Here is an 11,952-nt window from a genome sequence, read left to right as displayed (position 1 = left end):
CAAGCCCCTAAGTTAACCGAGTACTGCTTGGTTCCAGGCTCTGAAGGACAGCAAGGTGGTGGAAATCGTGGATGAGAAGATCAGGAGAAAAGAGCAGCCAGAAAAATGGGCTCTGCCTGGCCCTCCTATGGCAGACTACACACAGACAGACTTCTCACAGTTCATCAATTGCCCCGAGTTTGTGCCCCGGCAGAGCTTCCAGAAAGAGACTGGTGAGCACTGGGGGAATGTGGAGGGAGGTGTGGGATGCAGTGCTGGGACTGCAGCACAGCTGAGACCCTGAGAGTTAAAACTGTTCCCAGAGCGTTTGCTTTCTGCTTGGTGGTGGGAGCTGGTGTGGGCTCTGTCTGTCCTTGGATCCCCAGAATTCTGCTGACTCCAGACATAGGGTAGTGTGAGAGACTGAGTGTGACTTGTCCTCTCCTAGCGCTGAAGGGATTCAGAGAGAGTCAGTCCTGCTGAAAGTCTCTTGGCTTGCCTGGGAATAGTCTACAACTGTTGGTCAGAGCAGAGGGCATTTGTAAATCAGTCATCCTTTACCTGTTGAGGAGATGCTGGGCACAAATTGGGTAGCAGGTGTGGAGCTGTCAACCAAGTGTTACAGAAAGGTCTTCTGTCCTTCATGGACTTCCCTTGCTCTTGTCACTTCATCCCATGGGGGCTGGCAGGAGCCCAGGGCTGGGCCTGAGAGCCCATGTGAAGGATCGTGGTGGTGTTGTAAGAGTTTTGATGGGAGAAGATCTGGCTCCAGACTCAGGAAGGTTTCCCAGAGAGCAGCAGAGCACCTGCTTTACGGCTTTATGTGTCTGGGAAGCTGTCACCTGCAGAGCTCTATGGCCTGGCATCATATCCTTAACTGGAGATTCCCACTCTAGCACTTGTGGGCACTGTGTTGGTAAACCTTGGCCACTGCATGCCAGTTAGTCCTGCAGGCTGTGCCATGCTGCCAGATTGGTTGGGTAATTTAGAACTACAGCCCCTGGGTTCTCTCCCTCCCTCTAAAGCAGTTTGTGGCTCTTGTTGGCTCCAGAGTCTGCTCCAGGATCCCCACGTGCTGCCAGCCCAGTCCCCACTAAAACAGAGGAGGTCAGTAACCTGAAGACAATGCCCAAGGGCCTGTCCACAAGTCTGCCAGACCTGGATTCAGAGACATGGATTGAAGTTAAGAAGAGACCCCGACCTTCCCCAGCCAGGCCCAAGGTAAGTGATGTAGGAGCTGTTGGACTGGGGTTCTCCCAGTGACTGGGGTGACTTGGATCATACATGGGCAGGCTGCAGTCAAGTAGGGTCTGTTGGGAATGATCAGTCTCTCCTGTTTCCATCTGAGCCCCTTTGGAGCTGCTCCTCAGTGGTATAAATGAAGCATCCTCCCCAGAGGAGCTGGGCTAATGAAACAAGGGTCTTGTGTTGCTGTGTGGTCTGTACCCTGTGCCACCCTTGCCCCCTGTCTGCAGAAAGCAGAGGAGTCAAAGACACCGCAGCAGCAGAAGCAGAAGGACCAAGATGAACCTGAGGAGCTGGACTTCCTGTTTGATGAGGAGATGGAGCAGATGGACGGCCGCAAGAACACCTTCACCGACTGGTCAGACGAGGACTCGGACTACGAGATCGATGACCGCGACGTCAACAAGATCCTGATCGTGACGCAGACCCCTCCGTACCTGCGCCGGCACCCCGGCGGCGACCGCACCGGCAACCACACCTCCCGCGCCAAAATGAGCTCAGAGCTGGCCAAGGTCATCAACGATGGGCTCTACTACTACGAGCAGGACCTGTGGACAGAGCAGTTTGAGCCAGAGTATTCGCAGATCAAGGTGAGAGAGCTGACCCGAGGGTGGGAGCGATCTGTGGGCTGTGAGGAGCCTTGTGTGCAGCAGGGGCTGCTGGGCTGGGGTGAAAAGGGCAGTGCAGGGGGCTACAGCCTGCTCGTGGGGTAGAGCTAAGCTGGGATTAGTCCTGTTGCAGTGTTTGGGATTCTTGGCTCCCAGCATCGTGTTTAGCCATACCAGGGATAAACACCCTGTATGCTGTAGCCAGAGGTGAGGCTACAGCAGGGTAAACAAAGTGCCAGTAGTGAGGTGACCTGGAACGAGGGGCCCATTGTTCTGCTGTCAGCCAGGATCTTGGCTGGCCGTGCCAGATCTATGAGGGGAACTGGGTGTTTCTGCACTGCCCTTAGTGCCCTGTGCTTTGTGTACAGTGTTGGAGAATACATGTGTTGGGGATGGATTCGTAGATAGCTGGGCTGCACTTGGCCTGTGCACTTCTCCGTTTTGGTGTCAGTTTGCACAGACATGGGCTTTTTATAGAAAGCTCATCTGTTGTTTTGAAATGTTTGGGTCCCAACTTGGTGACTCTCACTTCTGGGGACTTGCCTAGATTCATTCAGTGATAGAAATCATGGCTGTGAGATGGGATGATTTATTGGAGGTCCCAGCTGGGCTCAGTTCTTACAAGTTTGATACCTGGTGCATTGCTGAAGCAGTGCTGCTCTCTGAGGTGACAGCTGAGGGTGACAGGGACAGTGTATGTTGGGATGTGGGTCCTTCAGATCCATGGGAGCATTGTGCCATGCTGCTAGCATGGCTGTGAGGATGTGGGGAGGGGGGCTCTAGAGACACAAGATGGTGGCAGGGGGTCCTGGCCAAGAATGGGTCACTGAGCTTCTCTTGAGCTTTACTGCATGGTTCTGACCTGGCTCTGACCATGGTCAAAGCCTGAGAGAGGCATGTGTTGGCTAGTGAAGCTGCCTTGTGGGATCCCTGAAAGCTTGGCAGCATCAATGGCTCAGATGTGGCCTGAAAACCCAACTGTGCAGCACCCAGTTTTCTCTCTGCTATATCTCCCCTTCCTGCCCATGTGCCCTCTGGGTACCCAGGCTCTGTGACTGTCCTTAAGCCCACTGTTGTGGCTATTGCTCAAGTAGAGCCATGGTTGTGATGGGGTAAGTGGTTTCTTGACCATCTTCTTCCTCCAATGCAGCAAGAGGTGGAGAACTTCAAGAAAGTGAATATGATCAGCAGGGAGCAGTTTGACACCCTGACCCCAGAGCCCCCCGTGGATCCAAACCAGGAGGTCCCTCCTGGTCCCCCCAGGTTCCAGCAAGGTAAGAGATGGGGTGTGAATGGGTGGGGACCAAATTTGTCCAGGCTTCTCATGCTGAGAGGTTCTTGGAGGCTGGGGAGAAGGAACTGGGGTCACAGGTGTGGTGGATTATCTAGTTCATAGGATATTCTGAGCTGCATTTTTTCCAGATTAGTGATGCTCTTCCAGCTGAATGCTGTGGGGCTCTAGTAGAGGAGCCCAAAACCAGGGGTGTCCCAGTGGAGTGAGGGAACTGTGTCAGAGTCAGATGTAGTTCCTGGCATTTGGCTTTCATCTTAGAGCCTCTCTGAGTACTTGGAATGCAGCTGCCTGCTGTGTGACACCAGGGCTGTGTCCTTGGGGACAGGGATTTGTTGCTGTAGTTAACCACTAGGAAGCTGATACCTTGTGGGGAGCTCTTTGCATCTGCTGCTAGGATTTGGCTTTCTGGCCAAACTGGATTTCAGCCTGCTTGTGTGGGAGAGCTGGGATGTGTCCCTGCGTTCCTGCCCCATCTGCTGGAGGGGGTGGCACTGGCTGACCCGGGGTGGGTTTGTCCCTGCAGTACCTACAGACGCTTTGGCCAACAAGCTCTTTGGAGTCCCTGAGCCTTCCACCATCGCCCGCTCTCTGCCCACGACCGTCCCAGAATCGCCCAACTACCGCAACGCCAGGACGCCCCGCACCCCGCGCACGCCGCAGCTCAAGGACCCGACACAGACGCCCCGCTTCTACCCGGTGGTGAAGGAGGGCAGGACGATAGATGCCAAGGTGGGAGCAGGCTGGGCTGGGGGCAGGAGCTGGGGCTCGCAGCTGGGGCCTGAGGAGGAGGGAGCACATCCCTGATGCGCCGTGTCTTGCAGACTCCGCGGAAGAGGAAGACGAGGCACAGTTCGAACCCCCCGATGGAGTGCCACGTGGGCTGGGTGATGGACTCCAGGGAGCACCGGCCCCGCACTGCCTCCATCAGGTACCAGAGACAGCATCGTGGGGGAGCCAGAATTGGGAAGGGGAGGGAGTGGGGGAAGGAAGGGAAAAGCAGCGTTTGGTCTTGCAGGGGAGGTCTCCTTTTAGGTGATTTCAGAAAGGACAGAGATCAAACCTGCCCTTCCTGGAAAGGCTTGGGGAAAATCTGTAGCCTTAGAGAGTAGCAAGATGAGACTTAGTTAGAAACATAGGTCTGTCCCCTTCCTAGTATGCTGCTCTATGGCTCATGTCCCAAACCCAGGATAGTGACAGGGTGCGTGGGTGGGACCAGCAGACTGGTGGGGTGGAGGTGCCCCCCTCTCCTGGGTGCTGACAGGAGTCTCTCACACACAGCTCCAGCCCCTCAGAGGGGACCCCGGCCGTCGGGAGCTACGGCTGCACCCCGCAGTCCCTGCCCAAGTTCCAGCATCCCTCGCACGAGCTGCTCAAGGAGAACGGCTTCACACAACACGTCTACCACAAGTACCGGCGGCGCTGCCTTAACGGTAGGGACCTGCACTGAGGGCTGGGGCAGGGTGTCCATGCTCTGCCATGCTGGGGACAGGAACATGGCAGGGATGCCCTACAGGACAGCCCTGCTGGCAGCTGCTGTGTCCCCATGGTTTGTGCTCATGGTGTCCAGTGCTGGGGCTGGCTGTCATCACAGTGCCACAGGGCCCTCCTGCACATGAGCCCCTGACTCCTGGGGGGAGGATTGCCTTTGTAATCATCCCCTCTTCCCCAAACAGAGCGAAAACGACTGGGCATTGGTCAGTCCCAGGAGATGAACACGCTTTTCCGGTTCTGGTCCTTCTTCCTCCGAGATCACTTCAACAAGAAAATGTATGAGGAGTTCAAGCAACTGGCTGTGGAGGATGGGAAGGAGGGTTACAGGTAAGAGAGGAGTGATGGAGTGGCCCTTTTCTAAGGGTTTGGCCTTTTACAGGGCTCACAGCAAATTAAGGCAGTGCCTCTGCCTTGCTTGAAGGTGGGTCTGGGGTTGTTCTCAGCCTCCTGCTGCTGCCCTGTGTTGTGTGCACCAGTGTCTGAGCTGTATGTGCTGCTCCCTTCCCAGGTACGGTCTGGAGTGCCTTTTCAGATACTACAGCTATGGCCTGGAGAAGAAATTCCGGCCAGACATATTTAAGGACTTCCAAGAAGAGACCATCAAGGATTATGAAGCTGGTAGGTGCCTCCTTTGGCTTCCCTGGGATTGGCAGTGATGTAGCTCAGCTGCGTGGTGCTCCTGAGTCTCTTCTTACCATTTTGGGGAAGCCATGTAGTGCTATACATTGAGGACTGGGATGTCCTGTTGCTCATTTCACAGGAGAGGATTGAGTATCACCATCCTGAAGGTTGCTGGGGGTTGGAGGAGGGCAGTGGAGGATGCAGCTCTCCCAAAGCATTCCTGTAGAGGCACCATTTCCTGTGGGATTTCTCTAGGCCCTGCAGTGGCTGAACCTTGTCACCAGGTCACCTGACCCTAGGGACATCCCAGGTCAAGGGGGCTTCCTAGAACTCTGATGTAGATGGCTTCTTTTCAGATTTTCCATCTTGCCTAGGCTGTGCCCACCAGCAGGACAGTAGGGTTTGTGAGGAAGCCTGGAGGAAAAGTGTCTTGTTTGGTTTTTGTCCTGCTGACATCTGGATTGTTTTTTTTTTCCCCTCTCCAGGGCAGCTCTATGGGCTGGAAAAGTTCTGGGCCTTCTTAAAATATTCCAAAGCCAAAAACCTGGACATTAACAGCAAACTGCAAGAATACCTCAGCAAGTTCAAGCGCCTCGAGGACTTCCGAGTAGATGTGAGTAGACACGATTCCTGCACCACGCTGCTGGCCCCTACAACCAGCCCTCTGAGGATGGAGGATTTTGGGGGTCCCCAGGTGGTGGCAGGAGAGGAGCAGTGACACCTACTGTCACTCCCAGTCATTGCAGCCAGGCCAGGAACAAACTGTGGGATTGGAATATGGCAAACCCACTCAGTGTGGGATGAGGGAGATGGGTGAGCCTGTCTTGATGAGGTGAGGGAGGAGGAAAGGGAGCATTGATGGTTGGAGTAGAGCCAGCCTCGTGTGGAGCTTTGGCTCCCAAACTTCTGGACTGTGCCTCTGTGTGGGAAGCAGGTGACTAAGAGCAAGTTGTCACCATTGTGATCAGTTTGGAAGTCAGTCAGTTTTTTTGTCAAATCTAGCAGCAGGAAATTTGGACAGGGAAGCTGAATGCTTGGGGTGAATGTGCGTGTTCCTTGTTGGCCAAGGAGAGAAGTTGCAATTGGAGGCTTGCAGGAAGGCTGTTTCCTGATCCCAGGGGAGGGCAGCTGCATTTGGAGGAGGCTGTGCTCATACTGGGGTCCTTCTCTTCCAGCCACCCATGGGGGAGGAAGGTGGACACAAGAGATACCCCACGACGTCAGGGGGAGATGGCAGGAAGCGCTACCCATCCCAGTCTTCCAGCAAAACGGTCAGCCAGTGCCCATCCAGCCAAGCCCACGCCTCAGCCAGCCAGCCTGCACAAGAGGATGCCAAAAACCTGAGCCAGCAATCCCCTGCCCCATCAGCTGCAGAGTCGCAGACAGTGGGGAAGTAGAGGCTGCAGCGTCCGCTTCCTGCCGGGGGGTGGGGTGGGGTGGTGGGGAATGGCTCGGAGAAGGGCAGACATGAGGGGGTGGGACAGGAAGGGAGCTGGAAGGTGGGTTCCCAGGAATAGGCTGCTTGGGAGAAACTTCAACGCACACGATTTTCTTCTCTTGTGGCTGGAAAGCAAAGACGATCTGCATCCAAAACACCATTTTGCTATTACTACCCTGACCAGAGCCAGACCCACCCTTCCCCTTCCCTCTCCTCCTGTGCACACACTCGTGTCTTAGTGTCTCTTCAAAAAAAATGTGTTCTGGCTGGGTTGGAAAGGGGAGATTTTTTTATTATTATATATATATATCAAGTTTTAAATTATTGCTAGAAGTTCGTCTGGATTTACCAAAACAAGTCTGCTCTGTGTGGCCCCAACGAGTCCCGTGTGTGTCCCCTGGGATGGCGGGGCAGCCGCTCAGGAGCTGGGAGGAGCGAGGTTCCCGTGGGGCCGAAGCCTCAGCGTGTGGATGCTGCGGAGCTCTGATCTCCGTGACCCGGCTGCCGTCTCCCTCCGCGCCGCCCTGCTCGTTCTCCCGTCCCTTCTCCCCGGCGTCTTCACCTTCCCCAGGGTCTGGCTCTCCCTCCCGTCACGGACAATTTGGAAGTCAACCAAAGGACCTTTGCCAAGGATAGGCTTGTTGTGACTCCTTCCTGCGAGGATGGCTGGTTGGGAGGCTGGCAGGCACCTGGACTCGAGCCTGCGTGGACGGTGCACCCGCTGCCCCAGGAACACCCATCACTTGCAAAGACAGGACTTTGCTGAAGGAGCTTTTCTCTTCCTTTTCCCTTGGAAAAAATGACATAACAAAAAAAAAAAACCCACAAAGCCCTCTGAAACAACAACAACAACAACAGAAAAACTCTTTAAAAAAAAAACACATCTCCCTTTGCTTTCTTCCTTGGAAATATTACTGAAGAAAAAGAAAAAAAAAAAAACAAAAACAAACAAAAAAACCCCAAAAACACACAAAAAAAAGTTGCCTTATGGTGGAGCTGGAGCAGGGAGGCTTGTTGGCTTCCTGCACCCTGGGGTGCACTGGGCTCTCGGCTCCCCCAGGCCCAGAGACTCCTCACGGCATTGCTGCCGAGCTGATCTTCCCTGCGGCCTTTCCTCTGCCCCGCCGCTCGCTCGGAGCCTCCCTGCCTGCCCTGAGGCTCCTGGGGCAGGTGCTGAGGGCAGTCAGCAAGACTCGTGCTCACACAGTAGGTGGTGCCATGGCAGCCTTGGCCCCACAGCAGTGACTGTTCTGTCATGGCCTTGCTCGCACCCCCGGCCCCCCCCTGGGCAGGAGGTGGCTCTGCTCCTGTCTGTGCTTCCAGCGTGGCTGGGGAGTGAGCAGGGAGATGGTCACAGCAGCTGGGGGCACTGCTCCTAACTGTGAGCAGGGCTGCTTCTGCTACAGCATGACTGGGAGTGAGGCAGCCCTGGGAAAGCTGTCCCACAGCAGTCACTGCCTCGGGGCTGCTGATGGGACTCGGGCCAGGATGAGTTTCCTTGTGTGTTGTGGCAGGCAGCTGCATGGAGTCTCCCACTCAGGGCACAGTCCCTGTGCATTTCCAAGGGCTGAGATGACACCATGTAGCTCCTTACTTGGCTGAGGCAGGGGGTGACTGCAGAGCTGCTGTGGCATCTACTTGATTGATCCTTACACCCAGCACCAGGTGGACTTTGGCAGGCAAACCCTCCCCAGGCTGTGAGCTGGATGCTTTGTGAAGGGTGTGTGTCAGGCGTGAGATCTCTGAGATGTCCAGTGCTACCTGTGGAGATGCTCCAGAGGTAGCACTGGAAAGTCATGTTCCTTTCCAGCCATACCCGCTGGCCTTGCTGTCACTGTGCTCCTTCCGCTGGGTCCCTGGGATACCAGGCTTGGCTGTGGCTCCAGAGCTCCTGTGTGCAGTGGGCACGTGATGCACCACTCCAAAGTCACAAGCTGGTACTGAACAGTGTTTTCCCAAGGGATCCAGTTGATCCAGAGCTGTGTCTCACAGCTGGAAGGAGTCATCATCTCTCCAGGGCTGTCCCTGTATGGCTGCAGGGTGGGTGGCTGAGAGCAGCCAGGAACTGCGAGCAGGAGCAAGAGGGGAAGCAGGGCCAAGCTGTCCATCAGCTGTGGGCTGTGGGGCCCTGGCTGAGGCCATTGCTTCCCAAACTGACACTGCCTGCAGGATGCTACCTTGATGGGGCAGGTGTGCTGATCTGGGTGGAGTGGCTTTGTGAACTGCTGCTAGAATCAAAAGCACAGCTGGCTTTGAGAGGCTGGGGAGCTGCTCCTTGGCTGTTTGCTGGTGGTGTGACCCTGCCCTGATTGCTGCACCCCTGCTGTGTCACCCTGCAGCTGGTAGCGCTCACACCTGGTCGCAGCAGGTGAGCCCACCTGAGGCCGTGGATCTCTGTTATGGCAGCAGTGCCCTGGGGTTGTGGGTGGGAACTGGGCAAAGTGGGCAAAAGTAACCCTTGTACAGTGCTGTGGCCGTGACTGTTATCTCTGGATTTCCCCTCTTGTGAGCTGGAGTCAGATCTCTTAAGGTTACGTACATAGGCGGGTTTGTCCCTGCTTTGGGAAGGAGGAGGCTGGAGAGTCGATCAAGGACATTGTAGATGTGTTGGAGGTTGTTTGCAAGTGGAGGCAGGTCTGGATGTGCCACAGGTGATCCTTGCTGCTGTGTCTGTGCTCCTTTCACTGGTGTGTTCTCTCTTGAAGCCAATTGTCTGCGTTTCAGCAACAAATTCATAGGAAATGGGGGAGGATGAGCTGCTGCTATGGAGTTGTTGCTTGTAGAGCAGATTGTGGAATTGCTTGGGTTGTAGAAGAGGTAGGACATTTCCCAGAAAATTTCCCAAAATACTGATTTAAAATAATTTTTTATTTCTCATCTTGAGGTTCTAGTTTTGGCATGGAAAAGTTTTCCCTTCCCCCTCTGCCAAGTGGTTTGTCACATTAGTGTGTGCACCCAGGGGAAGGTGGGTCAGAAGAGCAATCCCAGTGGTCCCAGTGCCCTCCAGGTCTGTGGACCGTGTGCCTTGTTTTGCTGTCTGTGGGACAGCAGTGGGCAGGACAGAGCAAAGATGGACGTGACAGCCTGAGGCAGCTGCTGCTCACTCTCACCTGTCTTCCTGGGGGAGGGAACACAGAACCATTCCCTCCTGCTCCATGCTGGGGCAGGTGCTGGCAGAGGGCAGGGAGCTCCCTGGGTACATGGTCCGTGTCCAGCTGGGTCAGGAGCGGCCGCAGCAAGGCCCATGTCCCCACTGGGTAAAGGGACAGCTGTCAGAGGGGGTTTGCATTTGAGGAAGCTCTTGCCCTCCTGCAGAGGAGGGAGTTAGGCCTTGCTTGTAGTTTGGATGCTTCACCTCCATGCGTTGTGCTTTTTTGAGTTTCAGAGGACTGGCTGGTTGCACACGTGCTCCTGTGAGCGCCGATTGTCCCACAGCCCGCGAGGGCTGCATGGTGCTGGTGTGCAGCCACTGGCAGAGCCTGGGGGGAGCCCCAGCTGCTTCTGGAAAGGCTGAGGGAGGCTGAGTCAGGGGAACATTCCTCCTCCTGCCCCTCTTCTCAGGAGGTCCTCCAGGCTGCTGGAGCTCAGTTGCCAAGGTAAACTTGTCTTTTAGAATGCAGGTGGCTGCAACAGGTACAGAGCTGTGGTGTGGGGTCAGAGTCCAGGTGGAAGGTGTGTTTTTAAGGAGGCTTTGTTGCTTGCCATGCTCATTTGGGAAAAGAAGATATAAAAAGTAATGATGCTGCTGCTCTGTTTTTGCCTGTCCATCTCTTCTGCTGCCCCCCTGGCACCCCTGGTGGCGCCTTCTCACTGTAGCCCTTGGAGTCCCTCGAGTTTCAGCACCTGCTCGGGACTGGTCGTTGTACTGTAACAAACTGATGTGTTTAACCTCAGTGTCCTGCCATGTTCTACATGGCAGTGCAGAGGGGGCCTTCTAGCTGTTAATGCCTTTCCAGTTACTTTATCAAAAGGAAAAAAAAAAAAAGGAAAACTGTAAATGTAGCAAGCTGTGTTTGCAACGCTTATTGTCGACTGTCTCTGAGGCTGGTTCTGTCACTTGTCACTGTTAGAAATGGATGCTGGGCTCCTCTTGAGAGGGTTGCTACACTTGATGTTAAATGCCTCACTGACTTTTTTGGAAAGTTTCCAATACAGGTAACAGATAAAATAACTTTTTTTTTTTTGTTTTTCTAAGAAAATGTTCATCTCGGTGGCGTGGAGTGGGTGGCTGGAGGGCAGCATTTCCAGGAGTAGTTTACAGTTTCACTTTCTGCAGACACTTGAACATAGGACCGATGTATCTGTGACGAGCACATCCCCTTGTTGGGAAGCTCCAGAGGAGCAGGGAGTGCCCTGGGTGCCAGCTGGCCCCTGTGGAGCGTGCTGGGGTCCCTCCAGCTGCCCACGCTGTCCTGCTCTCTCCCCGGGTGTCAGCCCTGCTGTGGGGTGGCTTGTGCCAGTGGTGCCCCTCATGGGAGGGGGTGCTTGGCACCACTTGGTCCCTCAAGCCTCCCTGGTGCAGCCCTACTCCCCGTCTTACCCCCCAGCCTGTCCTGGTCCCACTGGGGTTGGAAACCTTTGGATCTGTGGCTCAGAGACACCCACTGAGCTGCATCCCAGCGAGTGCAGCCTTCTGCTTGCTCGTCTGGAGCTAAAGGGGTGATGGTTCAATGTGCTGGCCCTTCTCAAACCCTCTTGTGTCCAACCTCAGCCTTCTGTTTCCCAAAACTAGAGAGTGTGTGCAACCTTCTTCAGCTGCATTTATAGTAGAGACAAAATGACTCATCACAGACCATGTATCACTTGGGAGGAAAATCTTGTTAATACGGCCCGCTGTACATGATCCATCTCTGTCGATAGTACATAATCTTTGACCCATGTGCTAGGATCATCATCACGTATAAAAGGAAAAGAGAAAAATGTAAAATACTTGAATGAGAGCTTGTATTATAACATTAATATTATTCAGAGTATCTGCTTTCTAGGCTGATGTGATTCATTATTCTAGTAATGCTTTAGTCCTTTGTAATTTGTGGTAATTATGCTTTTTCCTTTTTAATACAAAAAAAATGTATAAAAATAAAAAGTTCAAAAGACAGTGGTGCCTGGGTTTTCTGTTCTGCTGACTTGCCCTCCCCAGGGAACTGCAGGTGGGTGACTGGGCTGCATTCATCCTGGTGCAATTGTGAGGACTGGAGAGGAGCAGGGGAGGTGACTTTGGTTTCACAGGTAGAGCTGGGCTGACCAATGGTCAGTGCAGCACAGGTCAGCTCTGT

At 54.4% G+C, this 11,952-nt stretch overlaps 1 protein-coding gene across 4 annotated transcripts in view; it reads left to right on the top strand.

Moving 5' to 3' along the window:
* LARP1 (La ribonucleoprotein 1, translational regulator) overlaps positions 1–11,774 on the top strand; it is a 44,151-nt gene extending 32,377 nt beyond the window's left edge. For all 4 annotated transcript variants that reach the window (XM_056502726.1, XM_056502725.1, XM_056502728.1 and 1 more), the window contains exons 10-20: positions 38–212; positions 1,031–1,200; positions 1,455–1,814; positions 2,983–3,106; positions 3,650–3,855; positions 3,948–4,054; positions 4,405–4,556; positions 4,800–4,944; positions 5,126–5,235; positions 5,724–5,851; positions 6,414–11,774. In XM_056502726.1, coding sequence (XP_056358701.1) covers positions 38–212; positions 1,031–1,200; positions 1,455–1,814; positions 2,983–3,106; positions 3,650–3,855; positions 3,948–4,054; positions 4,405–4,556; positions 4,800–4,944; positions 5,126–5,235; positions 5,724–5,851; positions 6,414–6,635 — 1,899 coding nt within the window. In that variant the 3' untranslated portion in view covers positions 6,636–11,774. The remainder of the gene's footprint in view (positions 1–37; positions 213–1,030; positions 1,201–1,454; positions 1,815–2,982; positions 3,107–3,649; positions 3,856–3,947; positions 4,055–4,404; positions 4,557–4,799; positions 4,945–5,125; positions 5,236–5,723; positions 5,852–6,413) is intronic.
* The last annotated feature ends 178 nt before the right edge of the window (positions 11,775–11,952 follow it).

Source organism: Oenanthe melanoleuca, chromosome 13 (assembly GCF_029582105.1).
Source record: "Oenanthe melanoleuca isolate GR-GAL-2019-014 chromosome 13, OMel1.0, whole genome shotgun sequence".
Lineage (NCBI taxonomy): Eukaryota > Metazoa > Chordata > Aves > Passeriformes > Muscicapidae > Oenanthe > Oenanthe melanoleuca.
This window is presented reverse-complemented; position numbering and strand designations above follow the sequence as displayed.